This window comes from Pelophylax lessonae (assembly GCF_965119305.1).
Source record: "Pelophylax lessonae genome assembly, chromosome: 1".
Lineage (NCBI taxonomy): Eukaryota > Metazoa > Chordata > Amphibia > Anura > Ranidae > Pelophylax > Pelophylax lessonae.
Window position 1 is genome coordinate 197,608,632 of NC_138768.1, and position 16,256 is coordinate 197,624,887.

Below are 16,256 nucleotides of genomic sequence, written 5' to 3' on the forward strand. Positions count from 1 at the left end.
TGGATGGTTGGGACCCGGAGGGCCCCGCAGCCTCAGGGAGGGGATTAGGTAGGGAGATGTGCTCCAAAGACTCCAGGGCGATCCCACAAAAAGTGTAAAACATTGCAAAGGGACAACCCCCACCACGCTGGTAGCACCAGCTGGTCGCCAGGCACAAAGCACCAAGCGATCCTCAGCAGAGAGGGAGAGGACCCCACCAGACTCACCACCCAGCAGAAATAGGCAGCCACCAGGATAATCTGCACTCCATGCGCGACGATCAGGAAGTTAACAGATCCAGAGATCCTGCAAAACTTTTCGGCTGAACGCAGCATCCGCAGATGCGAGTACATCCACCTTGTAAAACTTTGTGAATGTATGGACAGACGACCATGTGGCCGCCTTGCACACCTGGACCACTGAGGCCTGATGACGGAAGGCCTAGGAGGCACTAAGCGCCCTTGTAGAATGCGCCTTAACAGGGAAAGCAGGAACCTGACCCCTGATGGAATAGGCCTGCACCACCGTCTGCCTGATCCATTTGGAAATGGTAACAGCAGATGTGGCCTGCCCCTTACAAGAGCCATTCGTAAGGACAAACAAGGAATCTGAAATGCCCAAACCATATCCAGGGAATGTAAAGCAATTTCTTTAGGATGTTTCAGCTTGGGGCACAAGGAAAGTAACACAATGTCTTTATTCAAGTGTAAACCCGAGACGACCTTAGGAAGGAAGGACTTGCAGGGACAGAACACCACTTTGTCCCTGTGAACCACCAAATAAGGTGACAGACAGAACAGCGCAGCCAGCTCTGACACCCTGTGTGCAGAAGTAATAGCCACCAAGAAGGCCACCTTCTGTGACAGAGTAAGCAGAGGAAGTTCCCAAATATTTACAAAAAGGCGGTTTTTGAAGAACTGACAGTACCAGATTAAAGTCCCATGGAGGTACCAGGGACCTTACCCCAGGAGCCAAGTGATGAACCCCCTGGACGAAAGTGTGAACCAAATAATTTGCAGCCAATGGCCGCTGGAAAAAAATTGCTAAGGCAGAAATCTGGCCCTTGATTGTGCCCAGAGCCAAACGCTGATCTACAGCCTGTTGTAGGAACTCCAGCAGACGGGACACAGAAAAGGAACGGGGGGAAACCCGCCCAAGACTGACACCAAGAAATGTACGCCCTCCAAACACTATGATAAGTCTTACTAGAAGTAGATTTTCTAGCTTTTAATAGTGTAGGAATCACCAAATCAGACAGCCTTCTACCCTTCAGTACCTGGCTTTCAATAGCCAGGCCGTTAAAGCCAGTGACCGTAAAGCAGGATGGAAGATCGGTCCTTGAGACAAAAGATCTTCTCTGAGAGGGAGTCTGCAAAGGACATTGGCAACCAGTCTTACTAAGCCGTCGTACCAAGACTGGCGAGGCCAGTCTGGGGCCACCAGAATGACTGGAATCCCGTCTGCCTCGATTCTGCGCAGAAGTCTTAGCAGAAGTTGTAATGTAGGAAAGGCATACATTAGACCACATGTGTCAAACACAAGGCTCGTGGGCTGAATCCGGAAATCCTGGGCATTTCATGTGGCCCTCGCAGCTGCAGCAATCCCCTTGTTTCTGCCCCTACCTTGTCTCAGCAGTCGATGGCAGAAATAAGAATTGAACTCCTCCAGGTCCGGCACTTCTCCGTGCAGGTGCGGAGAGGCTTGTCTCTGCCCTCTCCCAATCTCAGCAATCGGCAGCAGGGAGGGGGACAGAAATCCTACAGATCCCTTCATCTCTCTGTGCAGCTACAGTACCCCCTTGATCTCCATCTTCCCTGGTCCCAGCATTCAAACTCCAGCAACTGACTCCAGTCCCTATGTTCCTCCTCCAGACCCTGCACTTTCTGCTTTCTGGCTCCACCCCTAGTTTCTTCCCGACAGCAGCACAAGATAAGGGGTGTGCACTGTGATGTAAGGGAGGGTGGGGGACTCTTGGCTTCTAAAGGTCTGGAGGGATTTTTACCATCTGATGTAATGGGAAGGGGGGGGGATGCTCTGGACATCTAGTTTTACAGACACAGCTGGCCCTTTGAGGGCAACCATAATGCTGTTGCGGCCTATGATAAAATTGACTGGCACCCCTGCTTAAGACGATACCGACCCCACGGTGCCACCAGAGCACCCGAGGCGTCGGCCAGAGGATCCTGAGACCTTGCCACAAACCTCTGAACCTCCAGTTTAGACGAGAGGCCAACAAGTCCACATCGGGAGTCTCCCACCAGATACACAGTTGATGAAACACCTTCGGGTGTAGAGAACATTCGCCCGGATCCAGCGCCTGTTGACTGAGATAGTCCGCCTGCCAATTTTCCACCCCTGGAATGTGCACAGCTGAGAGGGCTGGAACATATCGTTCTGCCCACCTTAAAATGCCGGCTAGGACACTTTTGGTGCCCCCCTAATCATTGACATATGCCACAGCCGTGATATTGTCCGATTGAATCCTTACCGGGCACTCCTGCAGACAATCGGTCCACAGGGAGAGGCAAAGCCTGATCGCCTGAATTTCCAGGATATTGATCGGCAGACTGGACTCCTCCCGGGTCCAAATCCCTTGAGCTGAATCTGTGCCCAAGACCGCTCCCCACCCGGACAGGCTGGCATCCGTGGTGATCACTGTCCAGTACAGGGGGAGAAAGGAGTTTCCCTGTCAAAGCGCAGGGAACAGAGGCACCAAATCAAGGATCCCCTTGTCGCCCGGCTCAACAGGATCAGATTGTCCAGAGATTGAGGATTCTTGTCCCATTTGTTAAGAATCTCCTTTTGCAGAGGCCTGGTATGGAACTGAGCAAACGGAAGAGCATTGAAGGTGGAGATCATCAAGCCCAGCACCTGCATGCAAGTCCTGAGAGACAACCAACGGATGGACAACAGGAGTCGAATCGCATGCTGCAACTTCAGCAGTTTCGCCTCCGGAAGAAACATCTTGGCTGAGGCTGAATCCAAAGTCAGACCCAGGAAATCCAGGTTGTTGGATGGAATCAGAGCAGACTTCTGAAAATTCAGTTACCAGCCGAACTCTTGCAGAGTTCGCACAGTGATGTCCAGATTGTCTTCAAGACAGACGGAGACTCTGCTCGGAGAAGGAGATCATCCAGTTACCCTAGCACCGCGATCCCCCTCCGCCTGAGCAAGGCCAACACCAGAGCCAGTACTTTTGTGAACACCCGAGGAGCTGAAGCGAGAACTAAGGGTAACGCCACAAATGGATTATACCCCCGACATATATTGGGATATGAAGGTAAGCATCCTTGATATCAATAGAAGCCAGAAAATCCCCTTGATGAATGGACGCTACCACCGTACGAATGGACTCCATCAGAAATTTCTGAACCCGCACAAAGTGATTCAGGACCTTGAGGTCCAAGATTGGATGGACCTTGCCCTCCTTCCTGGGAACAGTAAACCGATTTGAATAAAATCCTTGAAAATGTTCCAACTCTGGAACCGACACAATTACTCCCTGTAATAGCAGATCCTGCACCGCCCTGTAAAGGCCCTAAAGCCGATCCAGGGGTAGGCACAAGTTGGAGGGGAAGAACCTTGCCGGGGGGGGGGGGGGGGCAAGGACCAACACTCGATCTTGTAACCGGACCGAATCAACTTGTGGACCCACTTGTCTTGAATGAAAGAGATCCCCCCCACCCCAGATACAGGTGAGGGTGCCCCTTCAGGCAGGGGAGGGCTCGTCTGCGGGACCAGTGGAACCCGCTCTTCACTTACCAGCCCATGCATGGCCTCTTAGAACCTCCCGTGAAGGATGAAAGGGCCGTTTGTGAGCCGAGAAGAAAGGACCACATTTACGACTTGGCTCTTTGCTCTTGGCAACCTGTGGAAGCCAAGTAATCTTACCTCCCGTAGGACCTTTAATGATCTCCATAGAAGCTCCGAACAGGCTCCTACAAAAGGGAGATCATCCAATACCTTTTTGGAAGGTGCACAGACCAGTATTTCAGCCAAATCATGCGGCAAAGGAAAACTTGTCACAGACACTCTGCAGGCTAAAGGGGCCGCAACCAGAGAGGCATCACAGACATACTGTAACCCCTGTATCAACTGATGTGCCAGCTTCGGAGAATGCTGACCCCCTTTCAAATCCTAGTGCAGAAGCTTTGCCCATTCCTCTAAGGTCTGGGAGACCAAGGTGATGGCAAACACCGTCCTCAAAACTGAACCTGTTACAGTAAAAATGTATCAGACCAGAGCCTCAGCTCTCTTTTCCACATGGTCTTTAAGAGCCGGGGAATCCTCCACCGGAAGAAGCATGGCTTTATTCAATCTGGAAATCGGAGAATCCACCACCGGTGGAACGGTCAGTTTCTTCAAAAGGGGCTCTTCAAAAGGATACCGCCTAGCGAAACGCTTAGGCATCCCATACATGCGTTTCGGGGATCCCCACTGACTTGGGACCATCTCGTCAAAATAGGCAGGAAAGGGGAACACAATCACCTTGGATGGTCTACAGGTACCAAATTGCCTCCAATTTTAACGTTTCCTGTACTGATAGAAACAAACAGTGTCTCCACAAGTGCCTTTCTATGCGCGGCTGTGGTGGAAGAGGATTCATCCTCACTGTCAGAGCACTGCGGGTTCGTGGACGTAGACCTGATGTATTGACTCGGGTCTGCGGCGGCCAAATTCACCTCAGAATCTGAGGAGGCAGAGGATGCAGGTGAAGCGGGGGAGGCTTCTTGCTAGACCGCTTTTTAAAGGCCGTATCAACTTTGGACATTAGTGATTGCAGGACCGCCTTCATGGCCGACAGGGTAGACTGAGTCCCAGAGGGTCCGGCAGCTTCTGAGAGTGGGTCAGGTGGTGACACATGCTCCAGGGACTCCATGGATAACCCGGAGGCCGCCCGCAATATGTGAAAAAATTGCAATGGAAAAACCCCCCTCACCGCTGCAGTGGTAGTACTACAAGTCCCAGCGCACCAGCGGCGCTGCTATAGCAGAAAGAGGGAGCTGTACACCCGCAGGGACCCCCCACCACTGACTTAGGGAAGGATGCAGAGCGCCAGGCTGCTTGCCATGTGGCGTTTAGAGAGAAGGAGGAAGCGCTGTCACTGCCACTAGATGCCTACCGCCGCATCACCGCTCCACAGGCTACAAGAATATGGCTGCTGCATTAATTTCAATGGGAATCTCCTAAAACATGGCCACCGGACTATACAAACATGGCCGCCGAAGCGGCAGAACAGCCATCCACAGTAAAATGGTGGCGCCACGCGGTGCGGCATCCAGGACCCCCAACGTACTTGTAGTCCGCCAGGGGGGCCCTAACAGGGACCCCCACCCTGACATTGCCACATAAAATTTTATTGTGAGCTGCCGCACTCCCTCCCCCTCCAGCCCAACACTGAATGACCCCGTACCTTAACTAGCCAGGCCACCCCGGGGAGGGGGGACTAAGGGGGGTAGGTGAGGGAAACATGTGCAGAGGAACCCCGCTAGTGGGGGGGGGGCACCAGGCAGGAAGGAAGGGCACATAAGGGGCCTTCCAACCCGAGGAAAGGGGCTCACGTCCACCCCAACATTTTCCCAGAGGAGAGGGGGAACACTACTCACCACACCTGGGAACCGAGTGGGCACCACTCTAGATAGTCCAGCGCACCATCTTGGCTGCGGGCCAGAGGTACGCTGCGACTCAGGTCGTGACCAGGGCTATGCATCCTCACAAGGTGTTTCACTCGCAGGTCAGCCCAGTCCAGTGGAGCTATGTCGCAGCCAACCTAGCGAGCTAAAGTTGGATCACGCTCGCTGGCCAGACTGGGAAGACTGTAAGAATCTAGGATATCCAGTGCATTACCCAGTTTGGCAGTTGATTGTAGTTCTCACAGGAACAGAAAATAATAATAGAAGAAAAAAATTCCATGTAAAAGGGAAAAAAATGCCAGGACCAGAGATTCCAGCAGGGAACCAGGCCTTTACTCCTGACTAGGCAGAAATAAAATTGAAGTCCTATAGCAGGAAAAGGGAAGTATGCCACCCCCCCTAGGACTACCCTATGGCCATAGTCAAATTTGTTTCCACCTAGTCCTACTCCTATGGAGAGCAGCATAACCCAAGGGTCAAAGATGATATGGAGCTGTGTCTGTCAATAAATGAAAGAGAAAACACGTTTTCTTATTGATCACTGCATTGTTCTTTAACATTTTGCAGTTTTTCAGTGTATAGTGGGGGGAAAAAAACAAAAAACACAAACCGAAAGTTGTGAAGGGGCTCTTATTGGTAAATAGTAAATGCAGCTGTAAATGGGCAACTCTGGGAAAGCACCTTTTTCAATTGGCTGTATCCTTAAAGGATAAGTTCACCTTTTGGGAAAAAAATAATAAATACACAAATTTTTGCTGGAAAAAATATGCATTTATTATTTTCTCCCTAAGGAGCATTGTATCCATCATCAGTGGATCAGGGGTGCAATGCCAGACTCCTGCAGGCAAGCCCTGCAGCTTTTAGCCCATACCTGCATACAGACTGGCTGTTTACAAGCTGCAGGGCTTGTAAATGAATTATGAGGCCGCTCATCAGCTACCTTGCAGTCCATTCAGAACTACGAGCCTTTGCTGCTGACGATACTTGTAGTTCAAGTCATTCACGGGAAACTAGTAGAACCCTGCCGCATTATTATGAAATAGTGACAGCGGGCACCGGGAGAAGATCCCTATTCGCCGTCACTGGGGTAGGGTGGGAGAGGCTGCTGCTGCTGCTGGAACAAGTTACATGTTCCACCCTACATACGGGTGGAACATATAAAACTTGTTTCAAAAGGCGAACTTGCCCTTTAATAATAGAAGCCAGATTGCAGCACGCATCTAAAATTGTGCAAGGCCAGCCAAACATATCCTTGACCATTGTTCTTAGGGCATTTTTCCCTGTTTATTTATGGCCTTGCCTTATGTATTAAAAGTTTTTGGAAAAATGTGACAAATTATTATATTAATCATGTAATTTTAAAATGAACAGTCAAGCATTCTACAGGACCAATGACTATTTCCTGCTTAAGGTGGCCATGCAGTTTTTTCTTGTTCAGCCAGAAGGCCGAATGGAAAAAAAAAACGGATTCTTCTATTTACTTAAAGAAGTGGATGTGGCTGCAGACACTGAAAGAGGAACATTTTCCAAAATGTCCGTTCAATAGGGCCACAAACTGTTAAAAATTTAGGTGGCACTTGCTACTAAACTGGCCTGTCTTTTGACAGTTTGTGGCCAGCTTTAAGTAATGTTTTGCCATCTTTGTTTGAAATACTAAAATGGAGGGTTTTTTTTTTTCCTTCAAGTTATCATTTTTTTCTTTATTTTTTACTAAAAATGTTGCTACTAAAAACAGGAAAAAAATCCTTTCCAGTATGTTGGAGTTTCTTGCATAATCTGAAGCTGAATTTTAAGCAACCTCACAAAATTTGTCAGGGAAAATACGTTTGTATCTTTGGGCTGTGTAAGAAAGAACATGTTAATGAAATAAGAATCCCTGTTTTAAAGTATTTCAAAAATCCAATTACCAAAATCTTTTTTAAAAGATTTAGTTTTAATGTCTTATGGCAATTATAAATACCTATTTCAATATTTGTTAAATTTGCAGCTTCCTTTAAAAAAAGTGTTGTTACTAGTTCAGGCACTTCCTGCTATATGGTGACAGCTTTCTGTCTCCCAAATGTGCTCCTGCATTGTCACTGTCACACAGCTTCCAATGGAGACCAAAAGTGGTCGTTATAACACAACTGACCTAACACAGGCACAGTCTATTGTTATCATCGTCAGGGAATTTCACTTGAACAAATGGCATACAGCTTTTAATGGTGTGCATACAGGCAGTCAGTTACTGAAAAGAGACTACATGCAATCAGCAGTTATGAAATGCAATAAAGGATTAAAAAAAAAAAAAATGATTTAGCTAGAAAACTGATTGCTAGGTATAGGATGGCCTCCCTAATACGGAATATGAAACAGTGCGTGGATTATGTTAACACTGTCCTTTTGAGAGACCAGCTTGCCTATCCTTACCTTAATGCCCTGCATAAATGTAATCTGGTTGGCCCCACTGGAATTAGTGATAGGTAGGCTGTTATCAATGTGAGCACTGTTGGCCTTCCTCTAGACCATACTGTATTTTAGATATTCCCACCGGTCGTATGCTGCTCTGTTATTGCTTATTTTGGTATTATATGTCCTGTAATACTTGTTAACATGAGAAGAATTGCTATTTGCTCTAATTCTCTGTTTTGCATTGTCCCTACTGGTTGTAGTATGGACTCACTGCTAGGCTTGTCTTAGCATATTTTAGGCATGTAACACCTGTACAAGACTAGGTGAACTGTACTATTTCTTGTCTTCCTTTGCAACTAATAAAAAAGTGGATTTAAAAAAAAAAAAAAAGTGAAATAGTATTTTATTTAAAATACTGAAGTGTTTTAGGATACACAATGTACACTAATGTCAAAAGATAACTAAATCCAAGAACAAAAAAGTAATGAATGCAGTGTTCTTGTCACTTACATGTAGATAACATTGAAGCAAAAATCTAAAATATTAATTCTATCCTTTGCCATAGGACATGTTTGAAATCCAGCCTCTGTGGCAACCAGACTTGTATAAAGTACTCGAAATTTCTACTTGAGTAAAAGTACAAGTGCTCGATCAAAAAGTGACTTGAGTAGAAGTGGAAGTGCTCGCAGAAAAAGTTACTTAAGTAGAAGTACTAAAGTATTCAACATTTTTTTTACTTAAGTATTGCAAGTAGTTTTTTCAAAAAATTTGCTACTTAAGTACTAAAAGTAAAAAGTACCAGTAGTTTTGAAAAAAAAATTCTACTCAAGTACTGAAAGTAGAAGTACAAGTACTGTGTTATGTAGTTATTAAAGAAAGAAGTCAAAAGTTTGAACATCATATTGTTTTTTATTATTTCAAATGATTAACCTGTGTTTGTTAGTAGTTTCTTGATGCACTTTAAGCGCTGTAGCACCATTTATTTGTTTGTTTCATATTTTCTTTTTATTGGAAAGATTTGGTATAGCAACTTTTATTATACACAGCCTTTATTTTTGTATGCGCTGATTTACAAATGACAATATACACATTTTTTTGAGCTTTATGCAACCTGCCATCTACTGTTCTGGCAGTGGTAATTTTTTTAAAAGTAACGAGTAACTATGCAGCACAAAAAAAAAATACTTGAGTAGAAGTATCGACATCATCGAAAAAATGTAGTGAAGTAAAAGTAGAAGTAGGAGAAAAAAATTCTACTCTAGGAAAGTACAGATACCGCATTTCGGTACTTAAGTACAGTACTTAAGTAGTTCTACTTCGTTACTATACATCTCTGGTGGCAACCATGGATCCTTCCATAGATGCAGTGGAATTAAGCATAGCCTCAAATGGGCATGAAATTTGCAAAACAGAGTTATCAAATGGAAAAAAAAGATTACAAAACTTTAAGAAAAAACTATTGCAGGCACCACATTCAAGGACTAAGTTGCGACATTAGTCAGGCACATGTACAGGGATTGGACAAAATTATGGAAACACCAGGTAAAAGAACAAAATCGTTACCCAATATGGTGTTGGACTGCCTTTGGCATCCAAGAAGACCTGAATTCACCTAGAAAATAACCAACTATAAAAGTCTTGGATAGTGGATAATTTAATCAGATACCACTCTTAATGCAAAAATCATTCCAGCTCGTGCAGAGATGCTGGAGGCAGAAAATTAGCCTGAACCTTGTTCTCCAAAATGGACCAGTGGCTCTATGATATTGAGGTCGGGCAACTGCAGCACCTAGGGAAGGTTTTTTTTTTTTTTTTTGGACTCAGGCTTTGAAAGACTGAAATCGAGCTCTGCAGTCACCTTCGGAGCAGTTTTCTTATTCCAGGCCACAATCCTGCGCAATGTCCTTTAGCCTCTTTCGCTCAGTCAGGCAATGTTTTCCCGGAAACTGAATATGCCGTCATAACCTTTGATACTGTACCTCGTGACATGGCAAATAAATTGGCAACTTCAGTTACAGAGGCACCAGCTAAGTGGGCACCAACAATTTGCTCTCTGTGAAACTCAGTAGTTATGACATGACTCCGTATTACTAGGTGCACACGTAGTAAATGAGGAAAGTGAGGCTTCTCACCTGTTAGTTAGGTTTCTCTTTACACAGCAGAAGCAAAAGAATGTTACATCACTTCTGCTTTCAATGCGAAAAATTTAGTCATTTTTACACCTGAAAATCATGCAGTGTTTCCATATTTTTGTCCAACCTCAGTACATTTCAAGAACCATCAAGCTAAAATCACACTGATACACATGCATAGTTCCAAAAGCAGAGTGGACATCAACAAACTCCACATACATAAACGATGGTCCTCGTTTACCTGCTGCTGCAGTCTGAGCTTGTCCTCTTCCAGCTGTTTAGTTTTGAACCTCTCCAGCTCTATTTGATGAAGACAATCTTCTCGGACTCGCCTGATTGAGTCCTGCCTTTCCTGAATGCTCCGTTCACGCTCTAGCTGAAGTTCTGCTCTTACTTTGTTTAACTACAAAAATAAAAAGGTGTTTCTTTAAAAAAAAAAAGAAAGACATACCTTTTACCACTTATGAAATACACTTCCAAAAGAAAACAAACACGTTTATTATTTTTTAATCTTATCTGTGCTTTAATCCTAAACCAGCTTTCTGTGAGCCTCAGACCTTTATTTTAGGGCAGTACCTTAAATGTGAACAAAGGCTTTTGCACTAAGGTTTATCAAGTAATACACCGTACCGGGCCATAGCATCCCTAAAAATCCATACAAGGCTTAACTAAACAGGGTGTACCGCTAATTAATTTCAAACCATATCCCTTATTTTCATGGCAGCTAAACAACCTTTGCCAAAGCCTGGTGGTCAAGTACTCTAAGCTTACAGAATTCCACTGAAAATGTTCAAGTGGAACTTCTCTTGACCAATTAACGTTGACCATTTTTTATCTTCATGCTGCTAGCGATAAATAGGAAAGTATACCATATTTAGTTTTAATTTTTTTTTTTTTACATTTCTTCAATTACTCCCTGTCCTTTTGTCTAGGCAAATTAGGTCATACATCCCAGGAGTCTTCAAGAGGGGAGGGGAGGAGAGGAGGAGGGAGTTTAACTAAGCACACTCTCCTGCATGCATGCATGCATGCATGCTTGAGTTAAAGGTAGATGGATTCTAGGAAGTAAATGCTACATGAATCCTCTGCCCTTACTGAAGATGGCCACGGGGGCATTTTTTCAAAGTGATTTCTCAACAAAATAAAGCAGGGGGACATGGATGTATGGGGGAGTTTGCTTTGAATTATACAAAACAATTAAATGTTTTTGTTTTTTTTTGGTTTGTGGTGCAGATGTAGTGAAGATTTGCTTTAATGTTTTTATAGGATTAACTCACTGCTGTTCCTATCCATTTTTCCCATCTTACATTGGATTTCTGGAACTGATCAAATAACTAAAGCAGTGGTTCCCAGCCTCAGTCCTCTAGTACTCTCAACCAGTGTTAATTTTGACATCAAATTTTGATTTAGTCTTCGTCACTGTATTTTGACTAAAAAGGTATTTTAGTCCTATTTTACTCATCTGAATTGTTTTATTTATAGTTGTATTTTAGTTGACTAAAATTTCCAGTACATCTAGAGAATACAAAAATAATTTTAGTCGACTAAAACTTAATGGGTTTAGTTAAATTGTATTGCATTATTTAAGCATTTATACAGAATTTCCAAACTCAATATGCTGCAGTACAAATCTAACATGTTATTATTTATGGTATTAAGGTTTGACATGAAATTTAGCCACAGATTTAGTCATGGTCTCTTGTCTAAAATGCTATTTTAGTTGTAGTCATATTTTAGTCGTCATCAAAATTAAGACTGCTCTCAACAGGTCACAAATACAAAGCCAATGACATTGATTTAAAGCAACTGAAGAAAATTCTGAAAACATGACCTGTCAGGGGGTACTTGAGGACTGATGTTGGGAACCTATTGACTAAAGCATTAAGACTCTTCTACTCAACACTCCGGGTGTGACTTCAGGAAGTAAGTAGAATCCATGTGTAAGTTCCAACATAAAGACCAGCATGTAGGACTATTCAATTAGGTTTTAAAAAAATCACTGCCATGTACATCTAGTTGTAGTTAGTCACAATCAGCTGGACTTGTTCTGTATCACTGAAGACATTTCATAGCTTACAAAGCTACTTTATTTAGTTCCAAATGGCTTAGTAGCTACTAAACCTCTTCAGGGCTCGTTCACACCATCTGCAGGGAGGTGCGTTTTTCTGCACAAGAAATCCAACAATTGTTTTCTTTGTGTCTTGTTCACACCAAAACACAGGTGTGATGTCCGGTGAGGAGCTGTGCGGAATTATGCAGCATTGTCTGCAATTTTCCCACAGAGCTCTGAACTAGAATGTAGATAAAACTGACAGCACCAATCTGCATTGGCCCCGTGTGACAGGAAGTGGGAGGGAAAGCAGAGTGATGTCTGTACTGCCCACCTACTTATGATTTACTGATGGCAAGGGACAGATATGGGGGGAACAAGACATAAGGGGTCTCGAATGATGGAGTCCCTGACCACAGGTCTATGATGACAGGGGCACTGATGAGGGCTCACTGATGAGGGGATGATGACACAGGGATGGGATGTCTGTCTGTGCATAAAAAGAAGTGCATGACATAAAAACAAAACAAAAAAAAACTGGAACTTGTAAAATCCTTTTCGCTGAATTTCATAGACAGATGCAGCTCCATCTTCATTACTAGTAGGGTTATGCTCCTCCCATCAGGAATAGGCACTAGGCAGGCAAAAAGCTTAACCACACCTATGGGGGCTGTCCCTGCTGGCATAACCCCTCACACTCTGCTTGCAACTAAACTGATTAATGATAGCAGTGTTTAGAAGACAAAAAACCCCATTCACTCAGAAAGAGAGAGGTGGGTGCTGCATCTGTCGATGAACTTCAGAGAAAAGGATTTTACGGTAAGTTCTTACAAAAATCCAGTTTTCTCTATCATTCATCGACAGACGCTTCTCCATCTTCATCACTAGTAGGGATGTCCCAAAGCAGTATATTTATGAGGGGTGCAAAAAACGAACGTAAATCCCCGAAAGGCTAAACTTAGCCAATCAAGTAACACGGAGATTAGCCAGGAACAACCGGAGCTCTTCCAGAACAAAATTACACCCTCAAAGAGAAACTAAGAAAAGAGTTCTCTTCCAAACTGCAGCCTGTAAATCCTTGTGGCCAAAAGAAGCATCCGCAGATGCCAACAGGTCTACTTTGTGGAATTTTGTAAACGTATGCACATACGACCAAGTTGCCGCCTTGCACACTTGCAGCACCGACGCCTGATGGCGAAAAGCCCAAAATGCACTCAGCGCTCTCGTAGAATGCGCCTTCACCGAGAAAGGAGGAACCCGATACATTGCCTTTGAGGCCTCCCATTTCCTGACATTGGCAAAATCCTAAACAAACTAGCTTCATACATTTTATTCGCAGTCAAGAAAACTTTTCCAGTACATTGGTTGACCTCTACACCCCCTTCCTAAACTCAGCTCCTACATTGTATTTCAGAGATTCGGAGAATGGAATACATGACAGCCTTGGTAGGCAATGTCATGTCCCAGGGCAAAAAGATATGGGGCCCTGGGACCAATCGGACTATGGATTCCCTCCCGTATCTTCATTGCACATGTCTAAGGTGACATTGTACGAGGGTGATCCTTTACCTCTCCAGGTCTCCACCTCTTTGAATTACAACCCCAGATGTATGTTTGTAGACTTTTTATAGGTTCTCTTTTTTTCTCTTATGCTTTTTTTCTTTGTTATATAAGGTCTGCTAAACAAGATGCTTGTAACAGGGCTCGACAAAACCCAGGCGCCAGGTCGCAATGGCGACTAGAAATTGCGTCCTGGCGCCTGGATTACACAGCAGCAGTGGTCGGGATCCTCCCATGTGGCCCACCCACGGGTGTGTGGACTAGCGTCGGGCTGGCCAATAATTGAAGCCACGACTTTGCAGCCTGCTGGAGCGGGATACACGCTCCTATGTAAAAATCAGCGCCCTCTAGTGGACGGTGCTGTGATGAGCGCGGCTTTCTCTCATTGCCTGTCCATCTCCGATATAATCTTCCCAGGTTGACAGCTGGGCTTGATCAGCCGCCCTTTCCTTACTGCCGCTGAGTGGACGGGGAGTGCCGTCTATCAGTGCTTAGTACCCCTCTGTCAGTGCCACCTGTCAGTGCCTGCCAGTGCCGCCTAATCAGTGCAGCCTGTCAGTGCCCATCAGAGCAGCCTCATCAGCATCGCCTGCCAGTGCCACCTCATCATTGCCGATCAACACAGCCTCGTCAGTGCCACCTTTTTTTTTTTTTTTTTTTAACACTTGCCACTAGGCGTTAGAAATTCCTATTATATGACTCTATGGACATGCAGTTCTGGACGCTGGGCAGCGGATTTAAATAACTGGCTCCTAACTTTTTTTTTGCTGGTTTCTAGATTCTAAGCAAATTTGCCAAGCCCTGGCTTATTGATATACTCTCATGCTGTGCACATAATATACTTAGTACCTATGAACAAGTTCTTTTTTTAGTTCCATAACTTGCTTTGTTTTTTTAAGTTTTTTTCATTGTAATACAGTTTCTATTTTCTTGCATACTTTGTATTCTTGAAAACTTTTAATTAAAATATAATTTAAAAAAAAACTTTAACTGCTTGCCGACCGTCCGCCGCAGTTGTACAGCGGCAGTCTGGCGCTCCCAGGAAAAGTCCTGTACATGTACGGCGCTAGCCTGGGAGGAGCTAGGGGGCGATGGCGCGCTCCCGCCCCCCGCTCTTGGGCTGGGGAGTCAGCGCGTGTGACTGGCGGCTCCGATGGCCACCGGCCACTCGCGATCTCCCTGCAGTGAGAGCAGGACAGACGGCTGATGTAAACAGCCATCTGTCATTCTCACTAAGTATGCACTGCTATGTAGGATCGCATGTCTCTGTGATTACATCACAAGCCACGCCCCTCTACAGTTAGAATCACTCCCCTAGGGACACACTTAACCCCTTGATCACCAGTAAAGTTAACCCCTTCCCTGCCAGTGTCATTTTTACAGTAATAGTGCATATTTATAGCACTGATTACTGTAGTAATGTCACTGGTACCCCCAAAAGTGTCAAAAATGTCAGTCAGTGGTCCAATCTGTCTGCCGCAATGTCGCAGTCCAGCAAACAAAAAAAAAAAAAAAAAATTGCAGATCGCCGCCATTACTAGTTAAAAAAAAAAAACAATAAAAATTACATAAATTTTTCCCGTAGTTAGTCAACGCAATAACTTTTGCGCAAACCAATCAAAATACACTTATTGCGATTTTTTTTTACCAGAAATATGTAGCAGAAAACAAATTGGCTTTAAACTGTTAAAAAATCTTGATTTTTACATTTTTTTTGAGAATTTCATATAAAAAAAATGTGAAAAATATTGTTATTTTTTCAAAATTGTCGCTCTTTTTTTGTTTATAGCTCAAAAAATAAAATCGCACAGGTGATCAAATACCACCAGAAGAAACCTCTTTTTGTGGGAAAAAAAAGGACGTCAATTTTGTTTGGGTACAGCGTCGCACAACCGTGAAATTGTCCGTTAAAGTCACGCAGTCCTGAAATGCAAAATAGGGCCTGGTCTTTGAGCAGCCAAATATTCCAGGGCTAAAGTGGTTAAAGAGTGGTTAAGGCATGCTAAAGTGCCTTAAGAAACATTATTGTATGCCATTTAATAGTTTAAATATGTATTTTTCGTTCTGCCTAACCTTTGAACCTCAGCTCACTTGTGACCCCCATACTTAGGTGACCCTCTTAGTAAGTCTGCATAAGTACTTCCATTTTCTGCCCAGCTTATGTAGCCGACACTTTCCTGGCAAGTCTGATCTCTGCTGTCAGCTACCATATGGCAACTAAATGTGCAGACAGACATTAAATAATCTAAGTGAATAAAAAAATGTTCATGACATTGAAAGGAATATTTAAGCCAATTAGGATATTTTATATTCTTAAAGTTTAAGCATATCAAAAGTTTATGAACTATATAGGAAGCAGACTGTTTCTTCCAAGTACAAAAAACACAAGTGTCAATAAGCTGTTTTTCAAACAAAAGAGAAAGATGAACATCACTGAAAATAGCAAAATGAATTATTAATAAAGACAGAGTTATCCCACTGATCCTTTTATATGTAAAAACGTACATGGTA

At 44.1% G+C, this 16,256-nt stretch overlaps 1 protein-coding gene across 1 annotated transcript in view; it reads right to left on the minus strand.

Annotated features, from left to right (window-relative positions):
* The window catches only part of CEP120 (centrosomal protein 120), a 273,530-nt gene that overhangs the window by 114,277 nt on the left and 142,997 nt on the right, over nucleotides 1-16,256 (minus strand). Inside the window, exon 16 of the mRNA XM_082243777.1 lies at nucleotides 10,377-10,538. Within this exon, the coding sequence (XP_082099903.1) occupies nucleotides 10,377-10,538 (162 nt within the window). The remainder of the gene's footprint in view (nucleotides 1-10,376; nucleotides 10,539-16,256) is intronic.